Source organism: Papaver somniferum, chromosome 11 (assembly GCF_003573695.1).
Source record: "Papaver somniferum cultivar HN1 chromosome 11, ASM357369v1, whole genome shotgun sequence".
Taxonomy (NCBI): Eukaryota; Viridiplantae; Streptophyta; class Magnoliopsida; order Ranunculales; family Papaveraceae; genus Papaver; species Papaver somniferum.
Genome location: NC_039368.1, coordinates 50199607 through 50221137, shown reverse-complemented (window position 1 = coordinate 50221137; position 21531 = coordinate 50199607). Strand labels below are relative to the sequence as shown.

The 21531-nt window shown below is 39.3% G+C and overlaps 1 protein-coding gene across 1 annotated transcript; it reads right to left on the bottom strand.

The window, feature by feature from the left end:
* Positions 1-19986: 19986 nt before the first annotated feature.
* Positions 19987-21027, bottom strand: LOC113320435. The gene is made up of 2 exons (XM_026568342.1): positions 20397-21027; positions 19987-20276 (listed from the first exon to the last, which is right to left on the bottom strand). Exons 1-2 carry the CDS (start codon positions 20772-20774, stop codon positions 20187-20189), a joined length of 468 nt encoding a protein of 155 aa, XP_026424127.1. The 5' UTR covers positions 20775-21027; the 3' UTR covers positions 19987-20186.
* Positions 21028-21531: the final 504 nt, after the last annotated feature.

Genomic DNA, 21531 nt, shown 5'->3' with positions numbered 1-21531 from the left:
CCACAATTAAAAATTGGAAGCCCACAATTCGGGTTCTCTGAATAGGTTTACCTTTTTAGCACAGCCCAGCTGCTCTGATATTGTTGCAAAAACCCAGTTGGGCTTTGGTTCTTTTCCTTGGTGGCGTCCCAGCAGAGGAAAAACTGGTTCAGAACAGCAGGTCCAACAGCAAATGAAGTGAAGCAGATGCAGATGCAAATGCTATGCAGTGAAATGCAAAAATAGCTAATAAAACTACTAGAGAAACAAACCCGAGTCCCCGGCAACGGCGCCAAAAACTTGGTAGGCATTTAAAGATGTGTGAGAATTAAGCGCAGTAAAAACGGGCCTACAGTAATACCGCAAGTGCACGGTCGTCGGTTGTAGCTCGTGCAAGTACGGTTCGATCCACAGAGACTGGGTATGTTTGGAGTTTCTAACTATTTTGGGTTTCTAAATTGCTAATGGGCTTTGAGTACCAAAGGGTTTTGAATATCAATGGGCTTTGAATAACTTTGAAGCTTTTGCTTTCACAATAAGAGCAAGATGGGCTTTGATTAACTGTGAAGCAGTTTGGGCCTTTGATGGACTGAACTGGGCTAGGTAACCTAGTAATGAGCTGGGCTTTGAGATTAACTGTGAAGCCTTTGGGCTTGTAGTGAACTGGGCCTTGGATATGAACTAAACTTTGGTCTTAGCTGAGCCAAGCTCAGTTGCAGCAGCAGCAGTGCAAAGGGCAGGTGCTCAGCAGGGAAAGGGAGAGCAGGAGCTGTGCAGGCAGACAAGGTAAAGCAGGCTCTAGGAAGACAGGGCACTAAGTCACACAGGGCCAAGGATGGCATTTACAATGACATGTACAAAGAAAAAGTGACAATGGTATATACATGGAAGCAACACAGGGCAAAAGGATGCAAATTTACAATGGCATGGCAGTGATAAATCAAAGGCAATGGCCAAGGGCCAAAGGCAAAGGAAGAACAGGGCACAAAACAGTTATAAAAACAGCTATAAAAACAGTGATAAGAAGCCACAAAAACAGATAGATAACAAAGAAGAACAGGAAAGATGCTAGGCAATGGTTGTTTTTGGTTAAATCCTTGTCCCTAATGGAGCTAGGTGGAGGTTCTAGCCTGCCTATGTTCCAGGGCATACATAAATGGAATGGAAGGAGAAGAAGCTTGTCCAACTGTTTTACTCCTAGCATTGACTGTCTTTTAACAGCACAGTCAATCACAAGCAACAGTGGACACTAAATTCCTCCATTTCTCAATCAGCTCAATTTACATGAATTCTAACCTAAACTTCCACCACTAACAGTGAACAAACTTAACATTTGAGGAACTAAACATTAAACACTAAACATAACAGTGAACTATTGAGAAAACAGCAATGAAGGGAGACAGTAAACAAGAGAGATGAAAGAACACTAGGATGTTGAATCCACCATTAACCTAAGGGATATTCTACTCACAGCTAAGATAATTACCAAAGTGCTAATTGTCTGATTAAAGCACAACTAGTCTAAGGGCTTAGCAACACTGAACATGAGCTGCACATGATGAAGACTATCTCAGCTGGTTCATAATTTCATCTAGTCCTAGCATTTGGGATTCAGAACATACATAACAGAAACAGTACAGAACATGATACAAATATTACAGAAACATAACATAACAGGAGACATGAAACATAACATGGATAGCAACAGCACATTACATCAAATGGAGAAACTGAACAATACACAGAACATGGAAAAACATGGATAGCAAAACAGTGAAGAACAAAGGATAAAAACAGAGCATAAAATGGAATTTTTTACAGAACTCACAGTTCTGGACACACTGGCTAATCCAGGCATACCTTCTACAACACAACAAACATCCTATTTATACCCAAATTTTAGGGTTTACAATTTTCCCCCAAATTGGCAGTTGAAATTAGGGTTCGACTTTACCTAATTTGATGACACAATCTCTCCCCCATGCGTCGACCCATTCTTCCTCTGACTCTCCTGCTCCATTCCCATGCCTCAATTGATCCTCTAGCTTCACCTATTTCATCATTTTCTCATCTAGGGTTTCAGAGAGAAAAGAGGGGAAATTAATGAAATAGAAGGCTAGGGAAAGGTAGGGTGATGATGGGTTTTGTTTGATTTGGTGGAGAGAGTTGTTGGTGGCGTTTGGTGGAGATGGCAGGGGAGAAGGTGGTGGTGATGGCGTACGGGTTCTGCAGACGGAGAGGGGAAGAAGATGGATTCGATGGTTTTGGGAGAAGGGTGTGTTTGGCGATGGGTATAGGGTTAGGTTGTTCGAGTGTGAGGCGGGCTCATCAGATTTCGATGTTAGGCGAGTGATAGGCGTTTGATCGATACATCTGAAATGCATCCAACGATAAGATGGAACATAGCCTTCAGCGACCGTCGGATGAAGAGATACAACGAAACTAACGGCGTGAGATGGAGTTAGGTGCTGTAGTGTTGGTCAGGAATTTCAGACTTTGATGCACGAAGAGGAGGCGACCGTTGGATGATGATATGGATCCAATCTGACGGCTACATGAGAAGTGGGTTATGGATTTGGGTTTTGGTTTGGGAGATAAGTTGGGCTTGGGATAATTCTGAGCCCATTTCTTCTTTAAGAACAATTTCTTCCTCTTCAAGCCCACTTCTAGCCTTTTGGTCTTGTGCACAACATTCTTCGCGGCTTCCTTGTGTAATTCCTCCCGGCTTTTCACCACTTTTCTGCTCCGCAACTCATCTAGTCTTTATTTACAACCTAGAAATACAAAATTAATTAATAAAAATATTTATTCTTGAAAACAATGAAAATACAGAATATGGGATAAAATGTAGAATTAATGCACAAAAGATGAGTTAAATGCCAAGAAAAATATATAGAAATATGCACTTTTTAGCACTCATCACTGCACTCATTACTTCTTAAACGGATTTTCCCTTTACATGTTGACAGCGCATAAAATACTGGTTTTATAATTTTAGCCTTGAACTAAACTCCACCATCAATATTAAGTCCCCTGCCTAGCACGCAATGGTTGCACTATTGTGGGGTAGGCATTAAATGGTGACAAATAAAGATAAAACTTATGAGACAAAGTTAGATGTTACCAGGAGAGATGGGTCATCCTGTCCTTGGAGCATGTCACGTTCAAGAGGTGTCCAGGTGAACGTTCCCCTAACATGATGTCGGTTGGCCTCAGGTAGATTAGGCATATGGTTGGTTGGATTCCCAAACTATTCATGGCGATGTCGTAATCCTAGACTCTGATGAAGATGAGCCCTATCATGAGTAATATCCTTAAAAGGCTGATGAAGTAATTTTCTGAAAAAGATGTTGAAGCAGCTCCCAAAGAGAACGTTGATGTAGTTCCGAAAAGCGTGTTGAAGCAGCTTCTGAAGCGAACGTCGAGGCGGCTCATGAAGAGAGCGTTAAAGCAGCTTATGGAGCGAACGTCGACGCGGATCCCGGAGAGAGCGTTGAAGCGGCTTCTGAAGCGAACGTCGAGGAGGCTCCTGGAGAGAGCGTTGAAGCAGCTTCTGAAGCGAACGTCGAGGCGGCTCCTGGAGAGAGCGTTGAAGCAGCTTCTAAAGCGAACGTCGAGGTGGATCCTGGAGAGAGCGTTTAAGCAGCTTCTGAAGCGAACGTCGAGGCGGCTCCTGGAGAGAGCGTTGAAGTGACTTATGTTGGAGAGAGAGTTGAAGCGCCTTATTCTGGAGAAAGTGCTGAAATGCTTTCTTCTGGAGAGCGTTAAAGCGGCTTCTTCTGGAGAGAGATGAAGCGTCTTCTCCTGGAGAGAACGTTGAAGCAGCTTCTGTTGGAGAGAGTTGAAGCGCCTTCTCCTGGAGAGATAGTTGAAGCGCCTTCTCCTGGAGAGAGCGTTGAAGCGGCTTCTCCTGGAGAGAGCGTTGAAGCGGCTTCTGTTGGAGAGAGCGTTGATACAGCTTCTTCTTCAGTTTGATTTCTCCTTACGAATTACATGCTTCTTAATTGACCATCTCTCTTGTGTTGAAGAAGTCCTTGAATGGTGGCGAAGGAACTTCATGCTGAGCCTCCCCAAGCGTGATTTATATGGTTCTATCTTGTATGGTCGGTGGGTTTACCATAATAAAGATATCTCCATCTCGCCTCCGTGAATCTATTACTTCTCCATGGGAAAATAAAATATGCAGAAGTTCGGATTACCTCTGTCCATAGCGGTTATTGCTATGGTGAAGCTCGGGCTGGTATCAACAAACGAGCAAAAACGGTTCTTGGGGCGGCTGTGATCAGAAAAGACTGGCAGAGAGAGGCGTGATAGTTAGAGGCACAAACTTGGCAGTCTTCATATAGTGGTAGAGCTTGTCTCGTTATTAGAGGGAGAATCTAATGATGGAGCCGACAGCTTCCTTGATATTACCTCATGGAACGTAAAAGAGAGAGACTGTCCCCTGCCCACGAGTATCCACTGAGCCTTCGACTTGATAGATTTTGTCACACTGGGTTTATGAGGTCGTCTTTACGTCTGCGTTGCGTTTCATAGACGTCCATGAATATCGCTGGTCTTTGACAATACGTCTGCTCTCTTGAGTATATCCTCTTCTTTGGACATCTTGCAATCATAATGATAGCGTGCTTGCATCTCTCTAAATCCAATATCTTTGAGATGGGCAGTGCTAAGCAGTCCCCAGTCACACTCCTTTTCCATCATCATCTTTGGATCGTGTCTTTGAGGAGTAGGGAAGTTCCTTCATGCGAATGACTTAACTGATAGGTTCTGCAAATATGATGAAGCTCTTGACATGGAGAGTCTGTATGCACCTCTTAAGTCCCAGGTGCAATCTCCTTTGGTAACGCAACTACTTCTTCTATGGGAGACGAAATTCTGAATGCGTCTCTCATTGATGTTGTTGCCGTCGAGCCAGATATGGAATATATTGGACGTTGTTTCATCATTGTGGCATTCGTGCATGTGGTACTGGAGTTGGAGTTGGCGATTTTGGACGCGCGGGATGTTGTATCTCGGTGATTCTCCTCTTGATGCTTCAGCGAAACTGCTTACAAAAGGCTAAAGTTTGTATTGCATGTTGGTGAGATGTATGCTTCGACGAACTTCATGAGGCTTTTCATTACTGATAGGCTTGTTCTTTCTAGCAGGTGCTGTCACAATTGAGCGTTTAGCAGCTTCACGGAGTTCATAGGATGTCTGAAAGCGCAGGTTCTTCGACAAAGCATGATAGACAGGTACCATCCTATTGATGCACAATTACACCACTTATTGTTTAGTCACATTTGGATCGTGACCCCCAAGGGCCTGAATTCGGGACCTCTTGACATAATCATTTGGATGTTCGCTGTTTCGCTGAAGCATTCCTCTTAAGTCTGACAGAGTGATTCGCCCAAGCTGCGGATTCTTTCTCGACATGATGATGCGAACATCGCTATCTTCTTGAGGCTGCTCCCTTGAGGTGTCGGCTCCAGTAGATCTGAAGATGTCCCGGGCTCGCTCTCGTCTGGGCTGACATAATAGGCGAACCCTTTATGATGATTTGGAGATGTGTCAAGCCTCCCTTGTTATTGTATATGTACGAATTCTCGGAATTACGCCATGTTCTGTATCTACACATTTTTGTTGATGAAGTGATAGCGGATACTCCTGACCTTCAATTGGTAGCAGTGGTGGAATAGAGATAGACATTTTCTTTTGTGACCTCTGCAGGTGTCTCCCTAGGATTCCACTGGTGTTGAATTTGTTGTCGACTATCTCCATACTGGAACAACGGCTACGCGAACCTTCACTTCGTCTTTCTGGGTGTTAACCCTTTGAGGCATTTCTGGCTTGCTCCATACAGAACTTGTAGTAATGTAGAAAAGGAGGTTGCTCCATCCGGATTTCGAGAGAAGCCGTTGCGTTCTTCTAAGTAGTAGTCGCGTCTTGTGTCTCCACGCGGCTTTCTGGTCCTTTCATCTGGGAGATTTACTGGTGCTCAGCTATCCAAGGCATTTACGGTAGCATTGCTTGAATTTTTTTTTTTGTGAAGCTTCTTAACGGATGGAACACCGGAATTGAAATTAGTTGTTGAACCTAAATTGAATTTAATGATTGAATTGGATCTAAGATTTACCCTTTCGAAATTCAGAAAACTGGAATGAATATTGAGAAACTGATTTTGCAACCGAGAGATCAATCTCCAACTGTGGTCGCCAATTGTTTGAGGGTGAAAACTATTTCTGCTGGTTTGGTAAGTTTGGGTGTGTGTGTGGATGAGAAATGAATCTAAACCCTAAACAAATGCACTGCACAAGAGTGCTTTTGATTCGAGAGATCAATCTATACAATTCTGGCCTAAACCAAGAAATTGCCGTTCCAGACTTGCTTCGGTCACAAAGTTAAGGAGATGGGGTTGATCTTAGGGAGGGAAGCGAAGAAGGTGTTGAGATCGTGAAGGTGTTGGTTGTTTATGACTTGTATCAGAATGTTGAACTGGCTTGCATAACGTAAGCTATCAGTTCTGGGTGTTTTCTGGATACTGTGACAACACTTGGTTTCTCTGTGTTTTTTGAAATAGGTTGGAGAACCTATTTATACAAGTCATTTTGAGTGCAGCCTTCATCTCGTAGGAAGTGGAGGAAGTTGAGTGATGAAGTAGTGGGTTCGTGTAGGTGATTGTCACACGATCACGCCTTTGCCCACTTCTCTCGTCATAATTAACCGTCCACCTTTCCTGACACGTTCTGGTAATAAGCGCGTTGCATGCCGCACGCTGTAAACCGCCAGACCAATACCCCAGTGAGTATCCCCCAGTTTGTGACATGTGTTGATGTCTCGAGTGAGTGGGTCAGGTTGTGGGACCCGTCGCAGGAAATAACATACGGTGCTATTAGGTTAAATAACTAAGTTATTTATGGATTTGATATTCATGAAATATCGTGTATGTTCGATGCATGTAATGCATCGCTTTAAAACAAACAGCTCAAAACAATCGATATGCCTGAAGCATCGCTGTTTTAAAGCTTGATTGAGTAAGTCGCGAATTAAGCGTCTTAAAATGGCAGCACGTCCGACCATCTTCGATTGATCGTCTGGAGGCCGCATGGGCGGGCCATCATCTGGTCGATCACTCCCTGTGGCAGAGTGGCGGACGGTAATCATTGAGGCACTTCATTGATCGCCTAATTTTAATCCAAGCCGTCCGACCAAGCTGGAAAAGTTGGACGGACGAGATAATTTACGACACATGTTTGATGTCGTTGATGGATTTTATGGTTTTTGAGAGGTGCGCAAACATCCGTCTTTGGCTTGATCGAATCCAAGCATTGGCGCTGTTTTTGAGTGGGTAGACGGGGCATGCGTGAAGATGGCTCACTGGTGTGCATGCCTACACCTGTCGGTCCCATAAAAATTCGATTTAGGCCACTCAATTTGACCGACCAAGATGAGTGGCCGTGATCAATTTGCGACAGAAATATATTGCCGCAAAGGGTTTGAAAGCCGTGTGGCATGCCACCTTTGGGGCGTGTGATTCGAGGCGCCGGTCTCTAGTCTGCATAGGCCGGCAGGTCAAACACAAAGGTGGGCCCACGGTGATCACGTTGACATCCTTGGGACCTCTTGAGTCTATATCTACACCGTCCGTTTAGGCTGGTGAATATGGATGGTCACGATCAATTTACGACAGATTGTATTGCCGCAAACCCTAATTAGGGTTTTGAAACAGCTACGCCCACATGACTTCGACCGAGCGGTTTGGTATGTTGTTAGCCTCCTTTGGGGAGATCGATCACGTGGGTCCAATGTTGGCCTGACAGTGAACGTATGTGCACCTCCTGGAGATCCTAAATGCAATCTAAGCCATCCAAATAGGCTGGCTAAGTTGGATGGTTGTGATAGATTTAAGACACTAGTGGACTTCCGCGACCCTTAGAAGCATCACGCCTATCCTGGTTTGAGCAAACGTTTCACTTCTCCATGGACTCACCGTGAGAAATCCGATCGGGTGAGGGAAAAGTGGGCCCGTCAACATGTGCGTTAGCGCTTCCCTAATCATTCATGGGATGATCTAATCCGTCCAACCAGGATAGAAAAGTTGGACGGTTGCGATGGTTTTAAGACTGCAGTGAACAGTCTATGCTCGTTCGAGATTCTCCCAAAACAGCGCGGCCACCCCTCTTTAGGTTGGCGTTTGACGGCGCTGGGGAATTATGTGTGGTGTTCGACCAGTTGGGGCATTAGTTGGAACGCTGATAGTCATCACGGTGATAGCCTATTCCTGCCAGGGTTTGGATAGGCTAGTTAAATCATGCAGACAACTTGTGTGGTCGTGATTGTTTCTGAGACTGACATGGACAGTCTAGATTTCCATTAAGGAATTTAAGCATGCTCGATCGGGCTAACCAGAAGCGCGTCGATACGAGATTCTCTTTGTTAGAGAATGATGTAGCCTGTGTGGGTATTTCATGCATGTCTCAATATTGGCACGGAGATTCATGCTACTATGTTGAGAGTGAACACTCAGTCGTCATGTCATGCCAATAATTAGAGTTCTGCTAAGAACATAGCACGGAAAATACTAGGCAAATTATGCATTAGTTAATAATGCTAATAAAATTCACAGAATATTTGGGATTGCTGTTGCACGCACCATTCTGGGTGAATTTTGTGTATTTATTGAATTGCTTCAAACAAAGTGGAGAGGTTTTCTGCACTCGTTACTCTTAAACGGCTTTTCCCTTTGCAGGGTGAGAGCGCATAAAATACTGGTTTTACAATTTTAGCCTTGAACTAAAATCTACCATCAACAACAGTACATTGTTTTTCACCCAAAAACGCAAATGCCGGTTAGGTCTCGCTAATCTCGGTTTTATTTTGATCAACTTTCTTGGTCTGAGTCGATTTTTAATAATACAATGCTATTTTAACAAAAACATTTTGTACTTATTTTTGCTCAACATGCAAAGAAGGTCACAACTAGTATGCAAGTTAGAAAAAGAAACTATCTCACCCCGACCATCATAAAAGAATCATAAAATGTCACTACTAGTATGTAAGTTAGAAAAAGAAATTATCTCATCCCGACCATCATAAAAGAATCATAAAATGGTTGATTACATGTGTTAACCTTGTATTTCTACATCATTCCCCCCGGCCCGTACCCGTATCTGTTTTTTCTCATTGAACCTCCTATAAGATATATGGCTGGTTGTCCTTAACTCGGGGAAAGAATCCACGTATCTTTAATTTTACGATTAATCCTTCAGTACGGGTATTATTATTACACCATTCAATATTAGGAGGTCAAAGGTTACTTTGCGTCATTGGAAGCCAGAAGATTCTTATATCAATAAAATCACAAATGCCGGAAATCATCACTGGATTGGAATTACAGGCCTACAGTTTCATTTCTGGGACTCTAATTGCTTTAAGGATATTTGCAAACCTTGGGGTAAACTAGTTGAAGTCCATTCATCTACCATATATTTCGCAAAACTTAATAGATGTAAATTACTAGTTCTGTGTGATATGAGATTGATACCAGTTGCCACCAAGTTTGAAGGTATTTGGTTGTGTATTGAGTGGATTCAAGAGCAGGCTTCAGATAAGTTACCTATTGCAAAACCTATTCGGACAAAAATTGTGAATATGGATGCCGAGTCTTCTCAATCTGGGGAAAAAATACCGGGTTTGAATTATTCTCGGAATAACAGTTCTTCTGCTTCACCGGAATCTACTTCTCCAAATAATTCAAACCTAAACTCTTCTGATATTTCGGCGCTAAAGGGGTTAAATTCAGTTTGGAATCAGGTAAACGAGTCTCGGTTAAGGGGTAATTCTACGATTGCGGATTCAGTTATCCCTTTAGCTGGACCGAGAAATAGTTAAGAAAATATTCACCCTTGGATAACAGTTAGAAGGAAAAAGAACCCGGGTTCAGCATTGGTCAGTAGAGAGGGACACGTGAGCTTGAACTTGGTCTCAAATTTAGCTAATAGCCGGTCTCCGGTCCATGACTTGAACCACACAGGCGTAAGTGATCAATTTTTGGGCATGAGTGGCAGAATATCATCCTGTGATCACTCTAAGTATGCTTCGTTGGATTTATCCTCGAGTTCTGCTTCTTTAAGATCTAACACTTTCTCTCTGTTGATTTTTAATACTCCTAATTGCCACGAGATATATGATTCAGTTTCTCTTCTGATTCTACACAGAGCATCTAATGTTGAGTTGAGTTCACCTGATAATAGAGAGGAAGAGAGTATCAATTTGGAGGAAAAAATCATATTCATATCTATTTCAACAAGAAATTGGGGATTCCTTGTGATCATCCTAATATGAGAGACATATGTCGGAGCTTAATCCTCAAAAAATCCTTGAACTCTCAAAATATGGAGATTCCGTCGGAAGCTGATGATGATGGTTTAGGGGCTTATGATTCTGATGAGCAAGCATCAGTTCAGGAAATAATGATGGAGGAAGGTAAAATTGATGTTGTATCTGATTTATTTTTGAATGATTCTGTGTATAGAGGGGGTTTCAATCCAACTGCTGCTTCTAGGGATTCTTCTTCTCTCAATGGATCATAGATTAATGTGTTGGAACATTAGAGGACTTGGTGATGACAATAAAATTACTGCTATTAGAAATGAAATTTGGAAGAATATAATTACTTTATGTGCAATTCAGGAATCAAAGAAAGAAGCAATAAGTGAGGTTTTGATTAGATCTCTTTGGGGGAATAATAATTGCAATTTTCTATTTCAGCCTTCCATTGGGGATTCTGGTGGATCATCATTATGTGGAAGGAGGGGGTTTTACATATGGAGGATCCATATAATTGGTGCTTTTTCGGTCTTTATTAAATTCAGAAATATTTCAGACAACTTCCAGTGGCTTTTCACTGCAGTTTATGGAACTTCAGATGGTGGGGTAGTGTTGGCAAAATTGTATGACATTCGGTTAGTGTTTGATGATCCATGGGTGTTAGGAGGGGACTTCAATGCTATCTTGGCACAGTCAGAAAGAAACACTTCAGGTGGTAGCATCACTAATATAAGATATTCAAAAGTTTTGTAAGAAGAAATGAGCTTATCGACTTGCCCATGGCTGGAGGTAAGTATACCTGGACAAACTCTCAACAACCTCCTCTTCTTATTAGGCTTGAATGATTCCTAGTAACTGAATACTGGAAAGCTAAATGTCATGCTATCTTGTAAATGAGGTTAAAAAGGCCAGTGTCAGATCACACTCCAATTATGTTACGTTGCAGTTCTGGTTTAACCTTTAAGACACCTTTTAGGATAGACAATTATCTCTTGTTTCATCTGGATTTCCTATCTAATCTCAAGGTGTGGTGGCAGAATTTAACTTTTTCCGGCAGACCTAGCTTTGTTTTTGCAAAAACGTTACAGGGCCTGAAATTCTTTATTAAAGCCTGGAAAAGGTCTTTGGGAGACTTTGTTAGAGCACTTCTCGGTCGAACTCGCATGCGTTGCTATCTCAAGCATGTTTGTCAATGTTAGTGATCAAAACTATAAGTCTTGATTTTTAGCCTATTTATAGATGTCTCGGACTAGGACATAAATTGTGTAGTTGAGCTTAGTTTTCACGACGTTCATCATTTGAAGACGAAGAACTATTAAGGGGAGCTTGTGGAACTTCATCGACAAAAGGTATGTGGAGACTTGAACTCATGTATCACTTGGAAAGTCTATTTCTACTCTATCTCCTATATTGAGACATAAGTCATATTACGATATAGTTTTCTATATACACATTTGAGATTTCGAGCTGAGTTTAACTCGCTTACATATTTCTCGAAATATGTGTTGGCAAGCTTTCGCTTCGACCAAGTTCATCTTATATCATGTGAAAATTTCCAAGTAACATCTTACATGGTTTGTGTAATACAATCATGTGGTGTAGACTTGAAATGTTTCGATAATGATTATTTCAATATCTTGAAAATTGCTTTGATGCTAATAGTGTGTGAAAATGGCTATTGTCATCCTCTAACAATGTTTCAATGATTGAAATAAAGAGATTATAATCATGTAACCATCTTTGATATAAACATATAGTGTGTTCGCACATTTGTGTATAAGTCCAAAACCGGGAACCAAATGTATACATACTTGTGTGTGTACTAAATGGTTGGTGGAGACTGGCTAAGTATGCGTACCCCTACGCATACTGGAGGAAGTTCACGTCCGTGAATTTCTGCTGAGTTTGAAAATCAAAACCAACTCAAACCAGTTACCAAAGTATGCGTACCCGTACGCATACTAGCGGAAAGTTCACGTCCGTGAATTTCTGCTGAGTTTGAAAACTGAACAAACTCAATTACTTAAGTACACATACCCGTACGCATACTTAAGTGGTTACTTTCTAAAATCGGTTGTGTACATGAACCTAAACATTTATAAAATAAGGAATGCAATCTTTGCAAACCGTGGCTATAATGTTCATGTATTGATTCGAGTGAATCAAACCGATTTTGCTTCAATTGTGTTCTTGTATACTTCTATGAGAATATAACAATTGAAAAACTCTTTAACTAGTTTCATTTGAGTCATTTGAACTAGTTATGGTTAAAATGAATAAGGTTGATATGAGAGTAATCATATGGATAACCTCGGTTAACTATTTGTGAACCAACATGGTGTACACGTTTAGGTACGGTTACATAAACCTAAATGAGGGTACATTTCATTTGTGTGTAACAAGATAAGTTCGATCTAACGGTTAAAAGATATTACCTTGGTTGAATCAGGTTTTTCATCTAACAGTGAATATTGAATGATTTGTTACCAAGGTAACTTGGATTGTAAACCCTGATTTGAAAACTATATGAAGGAGAACTCTAGAAACTGGGAAACCTAATCCCCACACCTCATATGTGTTACTAGTTTAATAAACTAGATTCGATTCTCCTTTAACCTTAGGTTTCTATCGAGACCCTGTAGGTTAACGACTTCAAAGACTTCATTGGGATTGTGAAGACAGACCCAACTATTTTTCTTTGTAGTTGCGTGTTCTGATCTTGCCCGATTCTGTCGTATTGAGTAAAATTGAAATAATTGACTCGAGATTAATTTCTCCGACAGGAAAGATAAAAGTAATCACAAACATCTTCGTCTCATCGTTTGTGATTCCACAATATCTTGTTTCTCTAGTCAATTAAGATTATTGTGAGGTGATTGATAATACTAGGCTGTTCTTCGGGAATATAAGTCTGGTTTAACAATTGGTTCTTGTTCACCTTGATTTATCAAAAGACGGAACAAAAACTATTGAGTATTTCTGTGGGAGACAGATTTATTCAATCCATAGACTTTTCTGTGTGAGACATATTTGTTTATCAAGTCTTCGACTTTGGGTCATAGCAACTCTTGGTTGTGGGTAAGATCAACTAAGGGAATCAAGTGCGTAGTATCCTACTGTATCAGAGACGTAAGGAACGCAATTGTACCTTGAATCAGTGTGAGATTGATTAGGTTTCAACTACAGTCCAGTCCGAAGTTAATTGGTAGTAGGCTAGAGTCTATGGCGGCTTAATACAGTGTGGTGTTCAAATCTGGACTAGGTCCCGGGGTTTTTCGGCATTTACGGTTTCCTCGTTAACAAAACTTCTGGTGTCTGTGTTATTTCTTTTCTACATTATATTTTGTTATATAATTAAAATATAACAGGTTGTGCATTAAGATCGATCAATTAGAATATCCAACCTTTGGTTGTTGATTTACATTGATTGATACCTGAACATTGGTCTTTGGTACCGTTCAAGTAACTCCTCTTATAGTCAATTGGGCTTGCAGATTTCTATTTGCTGATTGCGGATTGAATTAATATTTAGAGATATTAAGCTCTTTGATATACTTTACTCTAGATTGAGTCTGACTGTCTAGTTGATTCTCTAGAAAGTATATTGGAGTATGTCCTCTCAGATTTCCAAACGAATTGTTGTGTGTGGTTGTTAGACCCCCGTATTTTCAAATGGTATCATAGCAGGCAAACACATTAAAGACCTCATAAGTCTGTGTTTGTAGCGATCTGATATGGACAAGAACATCTCTGATCACGCACCACCATCTCACGGACAGTCCAACTTGGTCAATTGTCCTGGTTCCACTGAGAATTCTATTTTGACGATCTGCTTATGAGTACTTGAAAGTGACGAAGTTTTCGAGTCGTATTGAAGATGCCAAGGAGATCAAGCATTTGGATGAGAAGCAACAAATTTTCATTTATTTTGTAATCCATATGTATTGATAGTTTTGTGGGTTATTTGTTACATTTTGTCCAACATTAGTATTTGGTCTAACTTTTGCCCTAGTTAGGATTTGGTACTTGGAATTGACGTTGACCTGTGTTGACAGTCTTTGACCAAATTTTAATTAATTTATAAAATTAAATATACGAGTTTACATATATAACCTTGATGTGGGCAGAAGATCCAACGACTGTAACAATACCATTAAGGCTAGGGTCCAGATTTACGAGTTCACTTACCCTAATTCTTCTTCCGCCTCCACGACTGCTACTACTGCATATGATAACTCTCATTGATGAATACGTCAAAGGTGAAAAATCATCCTTACATAGTGACCACCAAATTTACTTATCTATCTGCATCCCTTTTTATGCTAAAGAATAAGAGCAGAAACAAAATTTTGATATGAAATCTAATTCTTAATTCTCAATCTCCCAGTAAAAGATAAAGCTAAAATCCTAAATCCAATTTTCAATTCCCTGTGAAATCTTGATATGCATACATATAACGGGAAATGTATGACATGATGATGAATATAATTTACTTATATTGTGACATTTTTTCTTTTTATTAGGAGAATCTAGTGTCAATTAATGATTTTGATTAGTGTAGAATCAAATTGGTATGGTTAGTAATTCTAACCTAAAAAAATGTACCAGCAGTCCTCTGTCTATCACTTTTTTTTCTCGGTACCACCTTCTATCAAGGAAGACATCAAGTCAGGTATCTTTGCAAAATCATTTCTTTGATCAGTCAATCGCCGATCTCAAAAGGCCAAGAGAATGTAATAAAAGCACTACGACTATGAAAACTCTTTGAACTCGGAGACTAACTCATCTGCTTAAGGATTTAATAATTGAGAATTATAATCAACACCATCTGCACTACTATGGAAACAATAACATGAAGCAGATTCATGGGGTAAGTGCCGTTAGGTTAGTTTTGGAGATTAAGTTGTGCGTATATACTTGTGAAACTAGATCAACGATCTTCTTACAGGTGAAACTAGAGTCAATTGAGTGAATCAAACCGATTTTGCTTCAATTATGTTCTTCTGTACTTCTATGAGAATATAACAATTGAACGGCTCTTTAACTAGTTTCATTTGAGTCATTTGAACTAGTTATGGTTAAGATGAATAAGGTTGATATGAGAGTAATCATATGGCTAACCTCGGTTAACTATTTGTGAACCAACATGGTGTACACGTTTAGGTAGCCTAAATGACTATACATTTCATTTGTGTGTAACAAGCTAAGTTCGATCTAACAGTTGAAAAATATTAGCTTGGTTGAATCAGGTTTTTCATCTAACGGTGAATATTGAATGCTTTGTTACCAAGGTAACTTGGATTGCAAACCCTGATTTGAAAACTATATAAAGAAGAACTCTACCAACTGGGAAACCTAATCCCCATACCTCCTATGTGTTACTAGTTGCATAAACTAGAGTCGATTTTCCTTTAACCTTAGGTTTCTATCGAGACCCTGTAGGTTAATGACTTTAAATACTTCATTGGGATTGTGAAACCAGACCCAACTATTTTCTTTGTACATGCGTGTTCTGATCTTGCTCGATTCTATCGTATTGAATACAATTGAAATAATTGACTCGAGATTAATTTCTCCGATAGGAAAGATAAAAGTAATCACAAACATCTTCGTCTCATCGTTCGTGATTCCACAATATCTTGTTTCGCTAGTCGATTAAGATTATTGTGAGGTGATTGATAATACTAGGCTGTTCTTCAAGAATATAAGTCCGATTTATCAATTGGCTCCTGTTCACCTTGATTTATCAAAAGACGGAACAAAAACTCTTGGGTATTTCTGTGGGAGACATATTTATTCAATCCATAGACTTTTCTGTGTGAGACAGATTTTTTTATCAAGTCTTCGACTTTAGGTCGTAGCAACTCTTGATTGTGAGTAAGATCAACTAAGGGAATCAAGTGCGTAGTATCCTGCTGGGATCAGAGACGTAAGGAAAGCAACTGTACCTTGAATCAGTGTAAGATTGCTTAGGGTTCAACTATAGTCCAGTCCGAAGTTAATTGGTAGTAGGCTAGAGTCTGTAGCGGCTTGATACAATGTGGTTTTCAAATCTGGACTAGGTCCTGAGGTTTTTTTGCATTTGTGGTTTCCTCGTTAACAAAACTTTTGGTGTATGTGTTATTTCTTTTCTGCATTATATTTTGTTATATGATTGAAATATCACAGGTTATGCGTTAAGATCAATCAATTAGAATATCCAACCTCTGGTTATTGATTTACATTGATTGACACTTGAACATTGGTCTTTGGTACCGTTCAAGTAACTCCTCTTATATTCAATCGGGCTCGCAGATTTCTATTTGCTGATTGCGGATTGAATTAAGAGTTAGAGATATTAAGCTCTTTGATATACTTTATTGTAGATTGAGTCTGACTGTCTAGTTGATTCTCTAGAAAGTATATTGGAGTAAGTCCTCTCAGATTGGAAAACGAATTGTTGGGTGTGGTTGTTAGACCCTCGTATTTTATGACTTGCAACTCCAATTTGATCAGGTTGAGGGGAATATAAACTCTTGGGATTTGGAAGAAGAAGATTAAAGATAGTTTTACCCTTGATTATTTCTGATTACCAAGGAGCTTTCATTCATGATAGGAAGATTAATGACGATATTATTATTGCGGCTGAGGTGATTGATTCAAGAATTAGAGCTAACAAATCTGGAATTTTTTGTAAGGTTGATTTTGAGAAAGCCTTCAATAATGTTAACTGGAGTTTTATTGATTTAACGATGGAGGAATTGGATCAAATGGTGTATCTCGTTTGCTAGGTTCTCAATTTTTATTAATGGCGAAGCTACAAATTACTTTAAGAGTCAGAAGAGGATTAGGCAGGGAGATCCAATATCTCCGTTTTTGTAAATTATGGTGGTGGAAATTTTTCTTTAATGATTAAAATGGCAGCAGCCGGAGGTCTAATAACTGGATTTCAAGTTGCTGAAAATGGTACCGCCATCAACATCTGTTGTTTGTTGATGACTTAGTAATTTTTTTGGATGATTGTGAAGAGCAAGTTCTCAACCTGAATAATATTTTGTTTGCCTTTGAACTTGTGGCCTGTTTAAAGGTTAACTTTTTGAAAAGTGCTATTGTTGTATTTGAGATTCTCACAATGGTGCAAATTGTGCATCTGCTTTTGGTTGCCAGCTAACTACATTTTCCCATTAATTATCTCGGCATCCCATTGGGGAGCAATTCTAAAAACAAGAAGATTTGGGACGTAGTGATTCAAAAATGTCAGCAAAAATTGAGCACTTGGAGGAGGAGATATCTACCGAAAGCTAGAGGTGAAATTGGTATTAAAAAGTTAAAATTAGTCAATAAAGCTTTGCATTGTAAATGGGTTTGGCGGTATGGCAAGGAAAGAAAAGCACTGTGGAGACAAATTGTTTTTGAAAAATTTGGAGGTAAGCAAAATTCATTTTTCCCTAAAACTACTACAAAATCTGTTGGTACTAGTCTTTGGTCTGGTATCTTAAAGGCTAGACAATATGTAATTGATAACTCTAACCTGATTCTCAAGAACGGTAGGAGTATTGATTTTCGGGGGAATATTTGGATAGGAACTGTTAGTCTAAAAGATAGATTTTCAAGCATCTGTCAGTGAGATGGTATCAAGTAATAACTCTTGGAACTTCAATTCTGCAAGAACTCTTAATGAGATAGAAGTAGGGGATATTGCTGAGATGCTTCAGGTTTTGGGTGCAGTTTCAAATTTGTTTGACAGTTCCTTGGAGGACAGTAGATTTTAAGAAAGCCTTCGATAATGTTAACTGAAATTGTATTGATTTAGCGATGGAAAGATTTGGTTTTGGTATTCGATTGAGGAATTGGATCAAATGGTATATCTCGTTTGCTAGGTTCTCAATTCTTATTAATGGCGAAGCTACAAGCTGCTTTAAGAGTCAGAAGGGGATTAGGCAGGGAGATCCAATATCTCCGTTTTTGTTCATTATGGTGGTGGAAATTTTTCTTTAATGATTAAAATGGCAGCTGCCGGAGGTCTAATAACTGGATTTCAAGTTGCTGAAAATGGTACAACCATCAACCATTTGCAGTTTGTTGATCACTTAGTAATTTTTTTGGATGATTGTGAAGAGCAAGTTCTCAACCTGAAGAATATTTTGTTTGCCTTTGAACTTGTGGCCGGTTTAAAGGTTAACTTTTTGAAAAGTGCTATTGTTGGTATTGGAGATTCTCACAATGGTGCAAATTGTGCATCTGCTTTTGGTTGCCAGCTAACTACATTTTCCCATTAATTAACTCGGCATCCCATTGGGAAGCAATTCTAAAAGCAAGAAGATTTGGGACGTAGTGATTCAAAAATGTCAGTAAAAATTGAACACTTGGAGGAGGAGATATCTCTTAAAAGGTCAAAGACTTATCTTGATAAATAGTGTTCTTACAAGTCTTCCGATATATTATCTCTCTGTGTTTCAAATGCCTGCATTTGTGGTCAAGGAGATAGAGAAAATTGTTCGTAATTTCTTATGGGGTTCTTCGGACTCGGTTAAAAAGAGAAGTTGGATGGCTTGGTCTAAGGCAAATCTACCGAAAGCTAGAGGTGGAATTGGTATTAAAAAGTTAAAATTAGTCAATAAAGCTTTGCATTGTAAATGGGTTTGGCGGTATGGAAAGGAAAAAAAAACATTTTGGAGACAAGTTGTTTTTGAAAAATTTGGAGGTATGCAAAATTCATTTTTCCCTAATACTAATACAAAATTTGTTGGTACTAGTCTTTGGTCTGGTATCTTAAAGGCTAGATAGTATGTAATTGATAACTCTATCCTGATTCTCAAGAATGGTAGGAGTATTGGGTTTTGGAGGGATATTTGGATATGAACTGTTAGTCTAAAAGATAGATTTCCAAGGATCTATACTATTTCAAGAACTAAACATGCATCTTTCTGTGAGATGGTATCATGTAATAATGCTTGGAACTTCAATTTTGCAAGAACTCTTAATGAGATGGAAGTAGGGGATATTGCTAAGATGCTTCAGGTTTTGGGTGAAGTTTCAAATTTGTTTGACAGTTCCTTGGAGGACGGTTGACTTTGGAGATTTGGCGATGACTTTACAGTGGAAAATTGCTACGCTTCTTTAGACATTGGAGGATTGTTGCCTTTCCCTCATAAGCACGTATGGAATGTTAAAGTTCCTTCAAAAGTGTCTTTTCTGATTTGGTCAATATATCATGACGGAGCGCCTATACTGGATATGCTATTACGAGCTGGCTTAGTTCAAAATGACATCCGTTTACTGTGTGATACCGAGCAAGAAACCCAAAGTCGCTTGTTTTTACACTGTTTTGGGTATTTTCTGATTCTGTTAAGAGGAATGTATGGGAATGGTCTTCTTTTAAGTGTAGAAGTTTTAAGAGGAAACTTTGGAGTATTCTTCCATTTGCTATTATATGGTGAACTACCTGTAATGAGCGCAACAACATATTATATAGGAATCAAAGAAGGAATATTGACCAGTTAATCATCTCTATAAAATATACTCTTTATAGCTGGTCTTTACACGCTAAGCTCTTTGAAGGTTCCTCCTTGAGTATTTTGATTTGTAACTAGGAGGCAGTAGTTGGAAATATCTAATTCTGCTTTCTCTTTAAACTTCATCTCTTTGATGAAACTTATTTTTAATTAAATTTATCCTTTCCTGTTAAGAAAAAAAAGAAAAAAATTCACGGCAAGGTACTACAAGCGAGAAACTGTTGAAATTAGAGCAGGATATTCTTACATTTTATTAATAATTTTTCCTTAATAAATAATAAGAAAAGCCACGAATGGTACATACTTCGTACTATAGGCTATCAAGTTTCAGGTAAAACCACCTTAATTCACACGGCGAAATTTAAAGAGTGACCTTGATGGTCCTGATCAATCAAAACTAAGTTAAACGAAATCGTTAATCAAACGATTATGTCTGTTGTAATGTTTCTCTACGAATACCTTCGAAGCTCCTTCAACTGTTTTACGCCATGTCTGCCAATCCAAATCCCAAAAACAAAAACTAACCATTAGTAATCACTCAAAGAATAATACAAAATTTGAAATTTGATTAAAACTACAAGTCATTAATAAAGAATCGTTTTAGTTAATTACCTTCCCAATTGCTCTCACAAAGGACTTGTTCTTCATTTCTCTAGCTTTGATTACTTGAGATGATCTCCCAATTCCAATCTTTCGAAGTAAACCCGATGATGATCTCCGATTGGTTATAGGAAGAAGTGATCTCCTCTCTACAATCATACTTCTAGAAGGGCTATTCTCATTTTCTTTGTTATCATCCTTATCTTTTCTACACCTTTTTTTATCCCGTTTCAAAATACTATCTTGTTTCTTTTTCGACGAATAATCCTCTTCCATTGCCGCAAATTTACGAAGTAATTGATCTGAAGATACCTTGTTTACGTGCTGAATTACGTTAGCTTGATCAGTGGCAGTTGTAATGGTAGTAGTAGCTGGTGTATCAGACTCCATCACAGATGAATATGTTCCAAACGAAACGACAGAGAGAAAGACAAGACAGAGATAGTTGAGAGAGAAGGGAGATGGATTACTTAGAGAATGGCGAGAGGGGGGTTATTGAGAGTTGAAATCGGGAGAAATGACCGTTAATAGACTGCAAGTGAGATGATGGATTTCAGTGCTTATTTTAAGATTTGGAGCTATAAGGATGGGATGGGAGAGGAATATTATAGCCGTTGGGAAATGCAAGCGCGGATTCCTCAGAATAATCATGTATGGGGCGGGGGTGGCATGTGAGTTTCGTACTAGAATATATACGGGAGCGTGATGAATGATGACAAACGACTCAACCCAAAATGAAGAATCTTATCGGTAATCAGCAAGGGAAGTAACGAAATAAGATGCTTTATTCAACGTTTTCTAGCCTGTCACCACAGTGACCACACCCACGTGGGGTCCTATGTATGGGAATTTGACTAGGTCAAATACATTTCCTAGGTTAGGTCAAATGAACGCTAGATACTTTCAACGAGCCGGTTACGGCTACACTCCCTCCCAGAATCTCCAATGGGTGGCCTTGAAATAACTACCTAATAAATTTTTGATGGGGCATTTTAATGTGGGAAACAAATCAGATGTTGATATGTGACTCTTTTATTAATTGATTTGACAAAATAAAAGTTTTGGAGATACGAAAGATCAAATATAACTAATTAAGATAACCGATATTTTTTCCAAAAATATAATCTTTTTTATAATTTTTGGAAAC

What these genes read in the sequence shown, in the direction of transcription:
- LOC113320435 (XM_026568342.1), bottom strand. Translation starts at nt 20,774, where the DNA reads ATGGAGTCTGATACACCAGCTACTACTACCATTACAACTGCCACTGAT. An exon ending in TTGTGAGAGCAATTGGGAAG is followed by an intron (nt 20,277 to 20,396) that starts GTAATTAACTAA and finishes TTGGATTGGCAG; the next exon opens with ACATGGCGTAAAACAGTTGA.